The following is an 18,683-nucleotide window of genomic DNA, read 5'->3' as shown; positions in this document are numbered from 1 at the left end:
TAGTCCAATTGTAGTGGTGGGTTCTAAATCCATAGTATGTTTAGATACGGGCCCAGCATTGCTGATGTGCAATCTGGGGATATCTTTGCTAGGGTAACAGTGTACTTTCTCAGAATGCTGGGCGAAATTTGTTAGTCCTGGGCAGGTCTGCCACGACACTGTCTATGACCCTATCTGTAGGTGTTGCACTATTCAAGAACTTGTCAAATTTATGAAAAGCAGACTCACCTCTCCAAAAATTACTGTAGTAAGTAACACAAGAAGAAACACCAGAGAAAACGCGACCATTAACCAGAACACCAGGATGTCCCAATCCCAGATGAGGACGGCACTCAACCAAGCCATGGTGTAGCGGTAGCTTTATCCAAGGTGCTGCTTCCCCATGGATGTCCAACTCACAACTAGACGTCTGTTAGACATAAAAGGCAAGTGTTATAAAAGAGAGTGTCCTTCTCATCTGACAGGTCTTACTACAGTATTTCTTAGCTCAACATTTCTAGACTTACCCAAGTCACTTAAAAAGCAATTACATCCATTTCCTTTTTGCATATAAACAGGAGAGAAATTATTACCTTGTTTCTTGCTTTATTATTTATGTTTTTTTCCCCCAAGGACCAAGGTGGTTTTGAAGATATGGGACATAGGTGATTTTGTTATTTAAGTTATCAAGAGAGCAAATAATACCGACATGTGTATCATGAAACAAAAAAGACCCTTTTTTCAACACAAATTTGATCAAGTTTTAATTTGAGATTGCTTTTAAAATGCTGCACCTGTGTACTAGCTGCATGTAGTCCAAGGCATAAAGAGAAACAAAGTTTTGATCTGATAAAAGACGTACAAGGAGGAGCCTAAATGCAGACTTTTAAACTTGTATAAACCACATGGATTGGATACACTTTGTGGTAAGGAAAGAAAGACAATCAAAATAATCTGTTGCTTGCTGTAAAAAGCTTTTAGCAATAAAGCAAGTAGATTAGTTAGGTAATTGGAGGGATTACTGTATTAAACATCAATTGCATTACTATGGTAATTTCAAGAAAGTTCCCCAGCCCTTGTTCTTTTGGTATGGTCACTGAGTGTGGGTATGCCCACCTGTTGCAGAGAGGATTCAAGTGTTTTGAGGATTTAAGGGGACAATGGGAGAACAAAGAGTAAGTCCTCAACAATGAGGTTAACAAACATGGAAAGTTCCTTATGGGGCGAGTACAGAATGGAACAATGTAGCTCACATAGTTTCCCTTTGTTCAACTTGGAACTGACTGAGAAACTTACTCATATAAAACTGCAACAGCAGCATCACACAAACATGTAGGCCTATAAAGACAGGGGGCTTGGTCCATAATGTTTACAAGGAGCTTTGTATATAAGCCTTTTTGAGGTAATGGCGGACGTGACCAGCACGGTTTCCGTGTAAACGCCGCAGCGCCTAAAATGCGCTTTTCGCTGAATAACATACGTTCTATTTCTATGGTCAATACGCACAAATTTACCACAACTTTACAGTGTTGTAGTATTGTGTCCGCCATACCTCAAAAAGGCTATGGAGTTGACTGGAAATAGCTTTGTGACTTTTTGTTTTTGCTAGTCGCAGTAGAACCCACAATGTTTTGATGTTTTAGATATATTAAAATAGTATGCATCTGGTCAGGACTAAACAAATGCAAGGCTTTATTTACCCAGTGACTGGGCACTAGATTCCTTTTTTTTTTCGTAATTTTGACATTATCGGTCATCTGACTGATAATGTCAAAAAAGCAATCTAGCGCCCCAGTCACTGGGTCCAATGCAAGGCAAACAAAAATACTCTAGAAACATTTCAAGTTCTGGATCAATATTGGAAACAGAGGCCCACATTGGACACAACTTGCAATGCAAGTTGCATCGTGTTTGATGAATTTGTGTTTGTGGGCATTCCGGTGATCATGTTAATCCTGTTGAGATTATGAGTTTGCCAGAGCTCATTAAGTTTCGTTTTTAAGTAGGCCTATTGCACTGATAAGCCCATTTTGGCCATACAATTGGTAAAATTATGCAGTCTCTGTTAAAAAAAAATCATCCCAAAATAAACCTGCACTTCTTGTGTACCAGAGGGAAATTCAACAGAGGAAATCTGGATTGGCCCTGAAAATGACAGTGAGTTATTTAAATAAATTCAAAGAAATGTTACAACTTTGAGGTGTCATAAAACAAATTTTAAAAAAAGTGACCTGAAACAATTATTCAAATCTGCCACGGAAAAGTTTAGAAAACAAAAATTCCTGTTTGTATGTACAATTTTGGGGGAAAGATTTTCGTATCATAATCATGCCATCAGTTGTTCACTTATTTTTTAACCAAAAAGGAATTAATTCATTTGAGATTAAATTAGATACTAATTTACTTCATCGGAAAAAGTGGTAGCACTAGCAGGATACAAGAATGTTCTTCTCGTTATTAAAGATACATTTAAAAGCATTAACAACAGTGAAAACAATGGTTTTCTCACCTACTGTACGGTGGTCCTGCCAGCTCCAAACTTTCACGGAGAGAGCACGTGCAGAGAGGGTACGTAGGGCCAGGGGAGCGCCGCCGTTGTCAGTTCGCAAAGCTCGGTACGTTTGCTCTCCCTCTGCAAACCATGTGCACGGCGTTTGTTTATATTTACGTTCCTCGAAGGCAGACCGTTAACTTGACGAAGAACAACAACATGTACTTATTCAGAATCTCATCGACAATGTAATAATTACATAAAACAAAGCACATGTGTCCGCAGCATTAAGTTGTATTGTTAAGTTACAACATTACAAAAGAACTGTTCTTTTATCTGCCGTAGTTCCAAGACATCCGTTCTGTAAGTAACGAAGGAGGAGGCCGGCCGTACTAAAAACTGCACGGCTATTTGTTTAAGACTAGTTAATGTCGGTAGAGGGCGCGCTATCAAAATAACTTCAGGTCGTTTCAGAAGAAGTAAAATAGACGTGAAAGAGTGCAGACAGATCAACTATTTCTAGTATTACTTGATTTACATCCATGTATTTTATATGATTTGCTGTTGTCTGAGCTAACAACTTATTGCGATGGTGCCAGAGTACTGACACTTTTGATGTATCATTGTATTGTATTGTGCTGTGATTTACCAAGGAAGTTTTGTGTGTCTGTGTTGATCTAAAATCGAGTGGTAAGTTTTGGTAACATGCATACAGTTATTAGGTTATAAATACACTTTGTTGTGAGTGTGACCCATTCATGGATCTGATTAAATGTAGTTTCTGTTCAACAGAGACTACATTTATTTAACAGAATCTGTTGAATTGCAGGTTTCCAAAATATAACTATTTCAGTGCAAACATTCGGTCCAGCTGTGTGTTTACTTACATTCAACAGATTGTATTTTGTATGTATTTCGTAGTAACTTCTATTCAGGCCAGAATCATTCAGAAATCATATTTAACCTCATGAGTCATCTGGTCATACTCATTTTCATTGAACATACATAGACTAGAGAGGTTCGATCCATGCTGTATGGTTTATGTGTGGTTGTTTTGTAGGGTTTATGCTTCACATATGTGGTGGGCACAGTATGAAATGGGAGGTGTCGCAAATCATGGTGATTAGGGAAGGAGTTTTTCCCAAAATGAGTTTTTATTTTTGTTTATGAGCATTTATTTCTTCTCATTTTTCATGTTCAGAGCACTGCATCAAGGTTACCATGGATTCAGCAGGTAAACGTGCATGCACGAGGCGCAAACAGCCCACCCCAAGGAGTGGACATGTTGCTGTGACGTACGGTGACCTCATGCTGATTTGGGGTGGCTATAGTGTAAGACGTGGTAGTGTTACCTTGTGAGCCGCCTCTTGCTTGGATAATATGGAGGATTGGATACACCATAACTATGCTTGCCACTGCCAGTGGAAGGTTTCAGATTGTATTAATGACCTCATTCAGGCTTGTATCAGGAGGCTAAAGTCTTGTTTACTTCCTGCAATACAAATGTGAAGCTAACATGACAACACAAATTCACAATGAACGGTTCACAAGAGTTACGCACAGCTCAAATCTTGCGAAACAACTAACATTCGCAACGAACATTCGCAATAAACATTCACAACAAACATTCGCAACAAACAATTCACAAGAGTAAAAGCACAGCTCAACCCTTGCGAAACAACAAACATTTTCAATGAACATTTGCAACGAACATTCGCAACAAACATTCGCATGAAAAATTCCCAAGAGTCAAAGCACAGCTCAACTCTTGCAAAACATTTGCAGCGAATACAGAGCTATGACGTTAAATTCTGCAGGAAGTATGAGCCTTGCTTGAGTCAGTGGAGGCTTCAGCCTACCTGGTGACCTTTTGCCCATTTTAGAAGCAAGTTGATTTTGCATACCTCTGGTTATGATGATCTCATAGGATTGTTAGTGCACATAAAATAACTTGTACAAATTTTTTGTGGATGAGTAGGGCTTCAGGGCCCAATTTAATGGCTCTGCTTACCGTAAGCACAGAATCGGCGCTTACCCGGGCAGGAAATTCTGTGCTTATGTCAAGCGCATTTCACGGATTAGCAGGGAATTTTGGCTTCTGCGTGTGCGTACTTCACAAGACCCAAGGCATTCTACGCTTACAAGGTTAGTGCAGAAATTCGGCGCTCATATGTAAGCGGGGAATCGTGATCTTAAGCACAGAATTCGGCGGTAAGCAGAGCCATTAAATTGGGCCCTGGTTCATATAGCAAGCAACTTTGTTTACAGGTTTGCTCAGGCATGCAAGCTACTGCGGTTACATTCACTTATGAGACATCCTTGGTTTCATTATTACCAAAGTGGATACGATGTGACCCATGTTTACATTCAAACTGCCCTCTGTTGAAAAAACACTGTGTACTTCATGTTTCGCCAGGCAAAAAGACGTGCAGTCATAAGGGTTATCGCTATTCAGAACCGCAATGCCTTGTGGGAAGGAATATGTGGTGGTTTCTATGCAGTTTCTACGAATTCCGCACGCAATGCTTTGTGTGGGTTCAAGAGCGCCCTCCCTTGATATATTCCTATTCGCGATAAATCTTTTGGTAAGATTGCATACACTTTCTTAGTGGCTGCCAAAACACATAGGTTTTGCCCGGCGGTATGCGCGCGAATCATGTTATAAACGGTTTTCGAGTGACGTCAGAGGTCACATCGTCTATACTGCATTCTATTACAGGAACTTCTTGAACTGGATCAAACTAATGGCCACGGTGATCTGTACTTGGATGGCAAGGAAGTTTGGTGCTACAACATAGAGGCTCAGCTATGGTGAGTGTTTATCATTGCCAAGAATAGTCCACAACCTGCCGGTCTTGGAATACCGTTTAAGACCTCAACACCACTAAGCACTAGGGTAACCTTAAATTTACAAGCACTTGTACTATCTGGGGTAATTTTTGTTTCAGGGACGTATGGAACACTAGGAGTAGCCCCCCTGGAATGTCTGGAAGCTGTGCAGCATGTGTCCGCAATCACATGTATGTCTTTGGTGGATTCAACGAAAACTTCAACTCGAATGAGGTATGAAACCCAGGATTGGTGTAAAGAAATGGGGTCGTCGTGACCAAGAGGTCTAGAGTGGCGGACTCAAAATCTGTAATTCAAATATTGTCGGTTTGATTCCTGGCGAGGGCCCAATTTCAGAGAGCTGCTAAGCACAACAATTTGCTTCATGAAATTGGGCCCTGGTCAGTTGCGACTTATGTGTCCTTGAGCAAGGCACTGTATCATAATTGCCTCACCCAGGAGTACAAATGGGTACTGGTAGATCTGAGGAGTAGCCTGCGATTGACTGGCATCCTGTCTTCAAAGATAAGAGATATTCTCAGTTGTTTAATGTCAAGGAAACCAGATATAAACCCCGACCTAATGAGCCATATTGATTGGCTCGAGTCGAGACAGACTTTATTTGTAAAGAAACAGAACTCATACCTATCTTTGCAGGTCCTGGGTGCATCTGCTGTACCTCACAGCCCATACTCATAGTAAAGGCCATAGCTTGCCTTGTTTGTGGTTATAATACCTTATTTTCAAGATGACATAGTTACGTAGAGAGGGAAGACAACTTGTTGTCCACACAAAGCTTACTTTCTACTTTCTACAATCAGTAATTGCATAGTTGAATTTGTAGACGGGTGGTCCTTTAAAACAAGTAAAACAAATTTACATACTTATTTGCAATTAAGCTTTACAGATTGAATCTCAAGACCAAGGTTTGGAGCCAACTTAAGCCGGACGGTGAAGCCCCATCTCCAAGGGACAAGCTGACATGCTGGGCGTATGAAGACAAGTAAGAAATACTCTTTCATTTCAGCAATGAAAGGTTCATGACTAGTACAAGGAGCCCAAATTGATTCTCTTTTTTTGTAACTCTCAGTACAACAGGCCTGAAATACACCCACTACACCAACAGCAATTGCCGTGGTGCTCTGTGCTTTTGTTGTGGTGCCCTTTGCAATTACAAATAAAAATTTACATTTTCCTCATAGAGATGCCCCAAACCAGGGCAACTATGCTGTGCCCGTTCAAAAGCATGAATTATTCATTAAATAGCTTTTTAAGAAACTGTTTGTACAAAGTTTTCTGCTAATATGCAATGATAAGATCTGTCAGTCCTATTATGTGTGGCACTGCTTTAGTTAGCACGGCCATATGTCTGTAATTTAAGTGATTTGAGATTTAGACTTGAACCTGACGCGAACTTGGACCTGATGATTGAGGACTGAAGTACATTTGAGAGTGTCTAATCCTACCATACACAAATTGGTTTCACCAACACAGAATCCAGCACAATGGTACTTGAAATTAGCTTTAAATCTTCACCACTCTTGCCCATTAATCAAACCTCAAGACAATCTAAAATCAACCCTCTTTTACAGGCTCATATTCTTTGGAGGATTTGGTCAGCCTCCTTTTCGTGAAGATGCAATGAATAACAGCATAGGAGAGTGGCATCTAGACCCAACCTCAGTTCGTCTCTGGGCAGAGTCAGTAAGTTATCCCCTACTTCATTTGCTTTCCTTCTGTGGTTCGACAGAGCTATGTAAAGATTCAGATGTATAAGCCTCGTCGGAATTGCAGCTGCGCATGTCTGTTACTCCTGTGACCATTTGACAATACCATTGGCAATTTATTTAATAATACGCAGCTGCGATTCCGAAGTGGCTTATTGGAATCATGCTCATTCATGTGTCGACATTAAGTTGCTGCATTCATATAAAACAGCTACTTGAGTGAACATTGTCTACAGGTTAGGAATTTAAACTTATTACAAGGTGTTTTGGTATCATTTAATTGAAACGTTGATTTTTTTAAACTTAGCAGAAACTTTAAGCAATATTTGCCGCAGCTCTATGAAAATTAGCCCTTATCTTTAAATTGTTAATGTACACACTGATTTGCAGATACGGGGATGGAACAATCATCTGTACGTGTATAACATCACAGAGAACAGATGGAGCCATGTAGAGGCGCAGGTAAGACTTCTCTTTAGGTTGGTCTATTGACTTTGCTCTCCTTGATGTGACATTGTTTGTTTAGGGATAATTGCATGTCTGTTCATAGAAGTTCTTGGGCATGTGGCCCTGGTTGGTGGTCCATCACTCTAGCAATTTTTATTGATCTGTAAAAAGTCTATTGTTAGGAGAGTATGGCAAGGATATTTAAAGGCATTGAACATGTTTGTTAATAATTGTCAAAGACCTGTATTCTCACTTGGTGTATCTCAACATATGCATAAAACAACAATATCTGTAAACATTTGGTCATTGATCAAAAGTGCAAGAAAAGAAAAAAAGAAAAAACGCCCTTTTTGCACAAATTTGTGTGCTTCAAGCCTGTAGTCTTTCTCAGATTCAAATATTTTAGTGAGAGATTACCTCCATATCTATGTTACTACAAAGAGATCTTCTTTCTCACAACAGCTATTCGTACCTTGTTACCAATTAAGTTTTTATACTACTATGTATTTCTAGTAATTACCAAACTTGTCCAGTACCTTTAAGGATACATTTTTTTTTGTTCTTCTACCAGAGAAACCAGCCTTCTCCCAGGGCTGCCCACGGCTGTGTTGTCCTGGGTAATCGAGGCTACGTTTTGGGCGGTCGCTTTCAAGAAAATCGTCTGAATGACGTCCATTTCTTGGATCTTGACACTATGAAGTGGAGTGGAAGGCAAGTAACCCAAGGAAGAATACAAATTTAGTCTTGTAAGAACTTCAAAAGGAGAGTGCATAAAACTAGTAAACACAAATATAGATGCTGGAAATTGATTAAGTTCAGTAAATGTAATGGGCTCAATCTCTCCATGAATGCACATAGAGACATTCTACCCAAAATATAGGCCATTTTTGATACCAACCAGGGCAATTTTGCTGTTATAATGATCAGTTAAAACTTACTTGCAGATAGTAATAATAAAACAAGGCATTTATATGGTGCTCTGTGAAGTACACAGCTCCTCAGAATCAACAATATAGTTAAGTAAAAAATAAATAAAGAGAATGTCAGATGTACCTACAGTTCATTATGATTCAAATGGTTTTTGAAGGCAACAAATGTGGTACACCCTCTACACAGTTAGGCTACAATCTGAACTGTGCTGTTGTTTTGTACTTTTTGCTTTTTACAATTTGATTAATACTTACAAAAAGTTACCCGGTTAACCACATTCATTTTTTTATAATTATGTATTAACAACTGGATGTGTAATTATCTTTTGTTTGTAGTTTACCTGTGACCGGTGAGATACCTGTAGGGCGATCATGGCACTGTATGGCACCAGTCAGTAACAGACATTTCTTAGTCTATGGTGGCTATAGCACAGATAATGTACCCCTCAGTAAGTACACAACTTAAAGCTTTGAAAGGTCACTCCCTTTGTGATTCACGGAAGTAGCATCAATTTAATGTTATTATTTTGTTTTTACCCTCACAATATCACTGTATATTCAGTACTTTCCTGGGTTCTTTGGAAAAAATCCACAGGCAAATCACATGGATTCGAACCCATGATCTTTGCATTGCTAGAGCAGATGTCTGACCACTAGACCTATCACTAAGCCCACGGCCAAAGGCAGTTTAAAAGAATTCTTGTTGCAAAAAATTAACATCAGCTGAATGTTTACCCATTAGAGATCGTTCATTTCTGTTCAATTTTGTTCAATTATGGAATAAATATTTATATACAATGTTGCAGATGACGTGTGGATATTTGATGTTGACAGTCGAACCTGGCATCAGCAGAAAAGTGTACCCTCAGAAACAAGGTGAGTTAAAGAGTTTGCACATTGGGCCCCTCAAATAGTTATTCTGATATTGCCATTTGGTCTTCAAGTGTTTCCAATGATTCTCACCCATGTTTTTTTGTTACCCTTCTTGGAAGGATGTGGCACACTGCGGTGCAAGGAATAGATGTTGGAGAAACCGTCATCTTCGGAGGATGTAGCAACAATCTTTTAAACCCTGAAGAGAGAAGTGTCCACTCCAGAAAGGTCATTACTCTCTCGTTCAGCCCCTTAAGTCTCTCAAGGTAAGTTACCGGTTATTTTTCCCTCACTGATGCATTGTGTACTTGCTTCTTTTAGCCTGAACTAGTCATATCCCATTTCATTTCATTTTATTCGCCAGCGACAAATTGCAAATCAAGGGATCTACAAGAACAAACAATACAATAGTTTTAAAGGAACACGTTGCCTTGGATCGGTCGAGTTGGTCTTTGAAAAGCGTCCTGTAACCGTTTGTTATAAAATTGGTATGGTTAGAAAGATGTTGTCATAGTAGAATACAATGATCTACACAAATATGCCTCGAAATTGCGTGGTTTTCGTGTTACCTCGTCGACAAACACGGTCGGCCATTTATGGGGGTCAAAAACTTGACTCCCATAAATGGCCGACCGTGTTAGTCCGCGACGTAAAATGAAAACCGTACAATGTTAAATGCTACTTGTGTGGATCATTGTATTCTACTTTTACAACATCTTTCTAACTATATGCATTTCATAACAAGTGATTTCAAACGCTTTTCATAGACCAACTCGTCCGATCCAAGGCAACGTGTTCCTTTAAGAAGAATACAACAATATAAAAAGACCTAGCAAAGTACTGATCAATGCAGGAAACAAGCTCCAGCAGGGGTGGTTGACAAAACCAGCAGAATGGAAAACAAAGAACCCTGGCAGGAAAAGCCAATAGCGGTAGAAAGTCACTTTCGAAGTTGCTGACCAATTGGTTCTAGAACCACAAAAAGACCATACAAAACCTCTGTCATAAGCAGGGTTCTGCACACAGTGGTCGGTGTCGGAAAACCCGCCTGGCACTCAGGATTCTCATAAATCTCCTGTTTCTGACCACTACGCATTTTAAATTTTTATCTGAAGCCATCAGTTTTGAGCATTTCTTTCGATTTGAGGATCTACCATGAAACTGATCCATCTTACAATGGTTTCAGGGAAACATTTTTCCACCACTACAGAAGTCTACGGCAGAAACCTGCAGAAGGAAATACTCATTCTCCTTTCTATTTACAGACTCAGCATAGAGGCCATCGTCAGTGATATCGATGTACTGGAGAGTGAACTCAGCTCTCTGCCGACGTTACTACAACGGAAGGTAGAGCTACGTCTACACAGTTTATCGCCAGAGAGCTCCAAAAGCCACGATTACAACCTCAGATCAAGACCTCGTAGCTTATGACGCCAGTTTCTCACTAGTACTTTTTATACCATGATGGAGTATTTATACCATGATTGAGTCCTGCGACTCACACAAACCCAATTTCGTAAAAGCTGTAATCATAAAAACTTCCTAAGAACAAAAAATCATGCGTAATAGAGACTGGTTACCTGCCAAAATTCCAACATTTTTACATTGTTGCAACTGGAGCTCTTCTCATGTTTGGCTCAACAAGGAACTTTTTTCTAAGCAGTACTTTCTGTTGAGCAGCTTCATGAAATTGGGTCATGGAATGTTCATGACAAGCTTTTCATTTTGTGTAGATTTTGTTGGTGCATTTCATATCGTCGCTAAATTTTGAAAAAATAGTTGAATATGCCCGATAATGTTTTCTTTTAAACAATTTTATCCAGTGCCTTTCTAGACAAAAAAGTAGGATTTGAAACTTTGCATGGTGGTTGTATAATCAGCTGAGGTTTGCCAAAGCACCACGTGTTAATCTCTTTTGAGTAGAGTTGGTTCTGAAAAGAGCCAGTGGTCAACGACCATTGTCTCAATCGGTATGCTCTGATCATCTTTCTACATGAAGTTTCGATGGCCACTTTTAAATGTTTCTTTTCAAACAGGAGGAATAGAAATCAATTTCTTCTAAAAAATAAGTGGTTTACTTGCCCTATGTTAGGGTGATGTAGCCTTCAGTTTTTTTTTTTTTTTTTTTTGAAGAGGACATTGTTTAGAAACCCTTTGAACTATGTAGTGACTAGACTTGATGACAAGTCGTTATCGCTGCCCCCATACACACATTCTGCGGTTCATGCGGTGCGATTATCATTCATGCAACAGTGGTAGGTAGTGCATGGGATCAAGGGTGTGTGTACTGTCCCCGTAACTGCACCGCGCTTAACAACTACCGTCTTGACTTCAAGACTATGAAGTGACATAAGACTTTGTCATAAACATGAGGCGTGATAGTTTCCTGGTTGAAACTCAAAGCAAAATGCACACACAAAAATGCTAATATTATCATTTGTACATAATGTATATATTTATTGTATACCATTTATTTCCTATTATCCTTTTTTATACAAATACAAATAATAAAAATATCTGGCTCAAATTTTCCTTAAATTGCTGCATCAGAACAATTAAAGAACAATAATTGTTATACGAAACACAAGGAGATGTTTGGTATTATCATGGAAATCATATGTTAATCTCAACTTGCCCCGAATGAATGGTTTCCACAAAGCCAACTATAACGTCAATAAAGAACACACTGTGTAAGGCTAAGGCCCATCTTACTCAGCTTTGGAGGTTTGGTTTCCTTATTAGTCTTCTCCCCATTTGAGACCATAGCGGCCATCAGCAGCTTGAAACAAAAATGCCACAATGGCCGCAAGATTTAACCTACTTCCATTCACATAAAGGTCATGCTCGGATATGAAATTTTCCAATGTTTCCTATGTTAGCATAGCATCCCAATTTCTAAAAGCAAAACAAATTTTATGTTTCATGATATTTTGCTGAAAAAGTTTGATTAAACAAATGAACAATAGAACCAATATCTGTGGCTTTTGTGATGATGTACAGAAATTAATAGTCATTGTTTCCAGGAAATGACTTATTGGTAAAAAAAAACTCTAAATTTTGCAAATTGGTTTTTGAAAAAACCCCAAAACATTCATCTTATAAACAGTGACTTTCTCCAAATATGGAGTCTTGGCTGTGAATGTGGTGCACCATGGGTCAGTTTGTTGTACGACTGACGTCATCATGGGCTCAATTCTTGATAGTCGTAAAATAAATGCAAATCAATTACAGCCATTAAAACATAATAAACATGATGCATATGGTGATCATACTGTTGAGAGAACCATTGAGTTTATAGTCTTAGATACAAAGACAGATTAGCAGACATGATTGCAGCCAATATTATAAAAACAAATTAATAATTACAAAATTCACGATGACAATATTTTCAAGGGTTGAAATCTCCAAAATTCAATGATGGCTTCTCAGCGAGGTGAAGCAGAGTTGAATGCTTTCAGGAAATAAAAATAATAATCCCCATTGTATGCAAAAATTAATTATTTGCAACAAACTGATTTTTGTCAAATGATTGGAGGATACACTATAAGATGGAATAAATTGTACCAAGTTTGTATTCTGACATCCAATGTGAGAGGGCAGTTTCGTACTGAAGCGCACGATGCTTGATGTGGTCTTGTATACAATGGGTGCGTTCGTTTAGCTTCCTGGGTCTACCCTGCGGTGCTCACTCGGGTGAGCCCCTGACAAGAGCTAAACAAACGACCACTCACCGCTCTCGTAGTGACGTCGTTTACCTGGGGCCAGCCCCCAAGTGACCCGATCCACAAGCAGGGCACTGGGGGCTTACCTTGGTGAGCCCCTGGAATGACATCAAAAGTTATTTGAACGCCCGGGGCCAGACCGGGGATGACCCAGGTAAGCTAAACGAACGCACCCAATATAACAAATAGGATGGGACAAAACTGCTCAGTGATTGAAACCACAAGGATCAATTTTGAAAGGAACGCCCAACATAAACAACTGATCGTTTCAGTTGCGAACAAATTCTGCTAGCCTAAGTTCTTGTCATAGGTCAATACTTGCTACAAAATGTCCCATTATTTGAGATTTTGCAAGGAATGTAGAACATGCATAATAGTTGCTGTCCTCTCACATGAAGCTAATTTTGAAATATATTACAATCATGAGAATTTTTTTTCGTCGTGTGAAAAGGGCTTAATTCTAGTTATAAATGACTCTGTTTCTGCTGGTGTTGTTGCCGGCTAGGTCCAGCCAGAGGTACATCCCTTTCATCCCAGAGAGACACGCCGTCACATTGACAGATCTTTTTGACATTCTCAAAGAGACCTGCTGACCTAGCTATGATTCCACAGGCAACCCTTTGAAGTAAGCAAAACAGTAACATTCTATAAATTGCAAGAAAAACATAAAACATTGACCCAATACTGTTCACTGACCCCATTTCTAAAACTGTCCAAATGTATTAGTTAAGCCTGGTGACAGAAATAATCATAATGGTAAGAAAGAGAAAAACAAACATGCAGAAATATTCAGCCCTATAGAGTGTATTATTACCCAAATTCTTATAAAAGGAAAGGTGTCACTCTTAACCCTTTGCACCCTATCGGCGACCACAGTCGCCGAGCGTGTTTATTCCCTGCGCGCTGTCGGCGACTCCAGTCGCCCAGCAGTACTGCAAGTAAATAGATGAGAAATTCTGGGAAACTATTGACCCCTGACTCTCATCCAGCTGCATGTATCTAGCTGTACATGTATGCAACGATATTTCATCAAATAAAAACCCGGTCTTTTGTCCCAAATTTTCTCACAATTTCCGATCAAAAAGCTGAACACTAAGACAAAAGGCGGACACAATGGACGTCCATGCAGCATTTCTGGAAATTTTTCAGGACTCAGACTCCGGAGAACTAAACTTTGAAGAGCTTTTTTCGAGAGATTCTGATGTGTTGAAAATGCTGTATGTGTACTGTGTATGTGTACTGTGTACGTGTACTGTGTACTTGTCAACGATAACGATGTACATGAACACAACACTGGGTCTGCCGGCAGCAGTGATGGGTCTGGATCGGTCGATTGCACCGATGAAAATCGACAGCAACTGGGCTTGGCGGCCGGTGATAGAATAGTGGTAATGAAATAAGCGTATCTCTGTCATTCTTTATCCAAAACCCATAATGTTTACTGCATTAGATGGGGAATAAAATACTGAGTAAAAAGCTTATTTTGCAAATTAGCCCAAAACACTTTCTTCACATAGTAAAAGTCTTGAGGAAAAATGTATGTGCATTTTAGTAGCGCCACGCAGGAAATTCAGCACCAGGGGAATACTGTGTGTACAACCTGCAGCGTGCTAAGGGTTAAACTAAATGGCAATAACAACTTTTATTTAGAAGCCTACAAATGACTAAAAAACAAAGGTATAATTTGCCTTTAAACTTGTTCTTATGGCTGGTATCATATTTAGCATTCCAACTTACCCTGGACCACTGTTGCCATCTTCTTTTGAGTTTGGTGAGTCACCTTGGCCTAAATCATCTCCTTTACTGTGCATCACCATACACCGACCAATCACATCCCATACCTACATTTCAATGAGCCAATCAGAAGATGGATTATTGTCATTATTGTTATTACCATTGGTTTAGTCACACCATATTCCAATGAGCCAATCAGAAACTTTGTGTCAAGTTTCAAAATGTGACTTTGAAAAGACTCAAGTCTTATTAAATTTGATCCTTGTTATGAAGCCAGTGAAATACTTCAATCTGTGACCAACCTGCACCCTGTCATTCTCCATGCGAAATACAGCACGTCCGTTATCATCAGCCACTACGTTGCCAAGGTCTCCATAATGCTGAAAATAAGTTACAATAAAAGATTAGCTCCAGAAAGTAACTAAAATAGTGTATAATAAATAAATGTATCATAGAACAAGTTATTAGCTCCAGAGAATAACTAAAATAATTGACAAAATAGAAGTATCTGTTGCAAACTGCTCCACAACAAAAGGACCTATGTATAAATGCAAAAAATGCTTTCAAAATGGTCTGACGTGTAGACCCTAGCAGAGCCTTTGAGAAATCCTCTACTAGGGTCAAAAACGCTGTGCCATGAAATTGGGCTGAGATCACTGCTCAACTTTTAAACTTAAAATGTTACACTTAAAATATTTTCCTGCAAGTTCTGAAGGTGACCCACTAAAAGAATAAATGAAAACTTACCCTTTCCTCATCAGAAGGACCTCCATGTCTTGAGTTGGTCGGATTAAAATGCATCCCACAACTGTGTTAGAATAAAAGTTAGAACGATATCATTTCACAAAAGGTTCAAGTCTGAAGTAACAATGTGTAGTTAAATGTTTTTCAAATAGTTTAAAGGAATCTGGTTTATGACTAAATGTAATTTGGTTTATGACCAAATGTAAAACATAAACTTAAGGAAATACACAAACAATTTCTATCTTAAATGACAGAAAGGATAATTCACAAAAATTGAATAATTAATTCATTATATTAATATTATCAAGACATTTAACATTCCTGCTGACTGACCATTCAATATGGTCGAAAACCTGTAACGATAACGATAATGAGAGCTCCTTATAAATCCCTGGTAACCGCCACATATGGGTGCTCATCATAGTAATGACAATAACAATGTTGAAATCCCAAAGTGCTGCACAATTAAAAATCCACATAAAAAGCAGTAAAAAACAACAAGTCATTCAACAATTAACGATAACAATTAGTTATTACAAAGTAAAACTTAAAGAGGTGGGGTTTCATGAAAGTTTGAGCGTATCAGCAGAAAGAATTTGTCGTCGACAATTGTTTTTTGACAGGTGTGCAGAGTAATAAATTATTCAGTTAAGTCGCACTCTAGCCCACACCAGACACAAGTTCTGATCCTGGTCATGACACTATATGTCCTTATTCAGTTATGTAAATTTCACCATGACCTACCTGTTACATCCATCAGAGAGGTCACCATACTCATGAATATTCAATGCGTGTGCACCTGGTGTAAGACCATCAACCGTTCCCTCGATGATGCAACTGTTATTGGCCAATTGAAGCATTCGGATAACCCCTCTGATAGGACCATCGTGGGGAGTGTCTAAAATTGACACCGCTGCACCAAGATGTTTATCTTTTGAAAAATCACAAAAAGAGAGATTAATCATAAGAAACCAAACTCGAGAGAAGGGTCACATACAATATCAAGTATAACATAAATCCATGATTGAAGAAACCTAAAAGTCCAAATTCATAGAGTTGCTTTTAAAAGCACAAAATAGTTTTTAACAATTTGCTGCTTAGCAGAAATGAGCAGGATACCAGTCACAAATTGTACAAGTGATATCATGGTAGTCCTCTGGTTACCTTATTCTGGTAAGCAGAACTTTCCTGCGCTTAGTTACTTTTTGTGCTTGAGCCATTCAATGAAACTTGGCCCAGTGTATGCCTACAATCGTGGCATGTAGCGCTCTAGCGCACACCAGACACAAGTTCTGATGGCCCAGTCATCAGTGTGGGTTCGAATCCTGGTCATGACACCTTGTGTCCTTGACAAGACACTTAACCCACAACTTGCTTCTTTAAACAAAAAAAACGAGAGCTTGTATGGTTTTAATAAGGAAATCAATGTGTGGTGAAGAGGTTTTCAACTATTGGTTTAAACCTGCCGAGGCCTGGTTCTTTATAATTTTACTAAGACGAAGTGGAGGTAAACTGTCTTGAGCATGTATGAATGTTGAATAAGCCCCTTAGCGCTAATATAAACAAAAGTTGTATGCTCCCAATTGAGTTGAGAAGGCTTTAGGATGCCTGATGACGAGAGACAACAGTCTTGTAAACTGATTTGATCAAGCTGCTAGGATAATCTTACCAGTAGAAACCCCTTGCCCTTTAATGAGGGCCCTCCTCCCAGTGGACTCAAGTAGCTCCAATAACTGAGACGACGGTAAGATGCTCTCGACAATCACTTGCTCCTGGGCCAGGTTTATGTCGAGAGACGACACACCTAAAGAAAACAAAAACAACCGTTTTAATAAAGAGTTATTAAAACTTGAGTAAAAAATTGTTTTGGAACCACTCATGTTGAAAGCAAAATTGCCAGGAAATTTATTTTCTTTGCCTACTTGATGTTTAAATCTTGGTTTTAAAAGCCTTACCCAGGCAATCTGGAGCATTCAATATATGGTCATATTTTTTAGATATTTTTATTTTATTTTGATCTGAAGTAGAAAATGTATAACATTTGTTTTGCAAAATCAGTCTCAATTTGTGTGTATCACCCTAAAAAATACGCTAACTTGATGGGAGAAAAACCCTGACTCTTCTTGTCAACTAGAGATTCTGTGAATCACATCATTAGTGTTAAAATCTTGTTGAAAACTTACCATTAACTCCTTCAAGTGTATTCTTGATGCTATCAACACATTTCTGACATGTCATCTGCACCGCAAATTCAACCTTAAAACAGAAATAAAAGTCAGGAATTATTCCACTTGTTTATTTTACTTTATTTTTATAAATTAGAGGGACGTTACAGAATTGGTAAGGAACAAAAATCGTGAAAATCACAGATTTACATAAAACTTACACGGTCTAATGATGATAAAAAACATCCCTTGTAATATTTATGTCTGAAATGTCATATTTGATGCAAAATAAATATTCTTATTTGCCCTTTGGAGTTTATTGCTCAGGGAGCGTTTTATCCTTTTTTGTTTTTGTATCGACGTCATGCAAAATGTGTAATGAGTTTTTCACTATTTTTCAGCTTTTGCCACTTTCGGATCCACATTGATCTTGAAAATGCTATTTAGCAAACTGCGACATTCCTTCGGGCTACCGAGGGCTGAGATGGCTGATCAAGGGCCGTCAACTAAAAACTCTGCTTTAATTTTCAGCTTTTTAAGGTAATATAATTAGCACTCAACTTTTTAAGTTAAAGTTAAATTAGCTACAATACAAATTCCTCTCCAAAAGAAGAGGGAAATTAAGTCCAACATCAACAAATATTTAAAAAAATCCCTAAGCAATTGAAACTGGAAGTTGGATATGATAGAAATATTTCCCAATTTTTAAAATATAACTTATCAAAAATAAATCTCACAACTTTAACTACAGTTACATACACTGAACTGCTGAGTGAAGAAGATAATAAGATGAAATTCTAGGCCTGAAAAAGTTGTCTAGCTTAGTAATTTATACTTGTATTTGCTGCTTGTTTCGTTATTTGGTACTTTTAATTACTTCTTACCTTCACTGGAGTTGTCATTTTCTCTTTTATCAGAGCCAGGGTAGGGGAGAGGTTAGTGGAATTGTGCAACACTTTTAGCTTGCCTGCTGTACTGAGTGTGTGGTGCACACTTTCTGCCTGCCTGGTGGTGGTGGTGTTGTTGTTTGCATTTTCAGAAGG

At 38.6% G+C, this 18,683-nt stretch overlaps 3 protein-coding genes across 4 annotated transcripts in view; 1 reads left to right on the top strand and 2 right to left on the bottom strand.

The window, feature by feature from the left end:
- Positions 1 to 2,852, bottom strand: part of LOC139946897 (uncharacterized) — a 47,739-nt gene extending 44,887 nt beyond the window's left edge. Inside the window, exons 1-2 of the mRNA XM_071945048.1 lie at positions 2,489 to 2,852; positions 229 to 409 (exon numbers count right to left, since the gene is read on the bottom strand). Coding sequence (XP_071801149.1) covers positions 229 to 345 — 117 coding nt within the window. The 5' untranslated portion in view covers positions 346 to 409; positions 2,489 to 2,852. The remainder of the gene's footprint in view (positions 1 to 228; positions 410 to 2,488) is intronic.
- A 101-nt stretch (positions 2,853 to 2,953) lies between these two features.
- On the top strand, positions 2,954 to 11,986 carry LOC139944626 (kelch domain-containing protein 2-like). Of its 2 annotated transcripts, none has more exons than XM_071942811.1 (13): positions 2,954 to 2,992; positions 3,128 to 3,160; positions 3,672 to 3,802; positions 5,190 to 5,281; positions 5,419 to 5,533; positions 6,199 to 6,302; positions 6,892 to 7,003; positions 7,417 to 7,488; positions 8,045 to 8,184; positions 8,739 to 8,851; positions 9,209 to 9,278; positions 9,395 to 9,541; positions 10,541 to 11,986. In XM_071942811.1, exons 3-13 carry the CDS (start codon positions 3,692 to 3,694, stop codon positions 10,704 to 10,706), a joined length of 1,242 nt encoding a protein of 413 aa, XP_071798912.1. In that variant the 5' UTR covers positions 2,954 to 2,992; positions 3,128 to 3,160; positions 3,672 to 3,691; the 3' UTR covers positions 10,707 to 11,986. The 2 variants fall into 2 exon arrangements, with proteins under 2 accessions (XP_071798912.1, XP_071798161.1); XM_071942060.1 differs by having other exon boundaries at positions 2,960 to 2,992; positions 3,124 to 3,160.
- Positions 11,987 to 12,130: 144 nt separating this feature from the next.
- LOC139945997 (copper chaperone for superoxide dismutase-like) lies at positions 12,131 to 18,642 on the bottom strand. The gene is made up of 8 exons (XM_071943929.1): positions 18,525 to 18,642; positions 17,659 to 17,731; positions 17,145 to 17,279; positions 16,220 to 16,406; positions 15,479 to 15,539; positions 15,034 to 15,111; positions 14,735 to 14,838; positions 12,131 to 13,615 (listed from the first exon to the last, which is right to left on the bottom strand). The coding sequence occupies exons 1-8, from the start codon at positions 18,540 to 18,542 to the stop codon at positions 13,462 to 13,464; spliced, it is 810 nt and encodes a 269-aa protein (XP_071800030.1). The 5' UTR covers positions 18,543 to 18,642; the 3' UTR covers positions 12,131 to 13,461.
- Positions 18,643 to 18,683: the final 41 nt, after the last annotated feature.

The sequence above is a fragment of the Asterias amurensis genome, chromosome 1 (assembly GCF_032118995.1).
Source record: "Asterias amurensis chromosome 1, ASM3211899v1".
Taxonomy (NCBI): Eukaryota; Metazoa; Echinodermata; class Asteroidea; order Forcipulatida; family Asteriidae; genus Asterias; species Asterias amurensis.
This window is presented reverse-complemented; position numbering and strand designations above follow the sequence as displayed.

Coding starts and splice junctions, on each gene's coding strand:
- LOC139944626 (XM_071942811.1), top strand. CDS start 3,692: ATGGATTCAGCAGGTAAACGTGCATGCACGAGGCGCAAACAGCCCACC. Junction 3,803..5,189: donor TGATTTGGGGTGGCTATAGT/GTAAGACGTGGT, acceptor ATTCTATTACAG/GAACTTCTTGAACTGGATCA. Junction 5,282..5,418: donor AACATAGAGGCTCAGCTATG/GTGAGTGTTTAT, acceptor TTTTTGTTTCAG/GGACGTATGGAACACTAGGA.
- LOC139945997 (XM_071943929.1), bottom strand. Junction 16,407..17,144: donor AGGGCAAGGGGTTTCTACTG/GTAAGATTATCC, acceptor ATTTTTCAAAAG/ATAAACATCTTGGTGCAGCG. Junction 15,540..16,219: donor CTCTCTGATGGATGTAACAG/GTAGGTCATGGT, acceptor ATTCTAACACAG/TTGTGGGATGCATTTTAATC.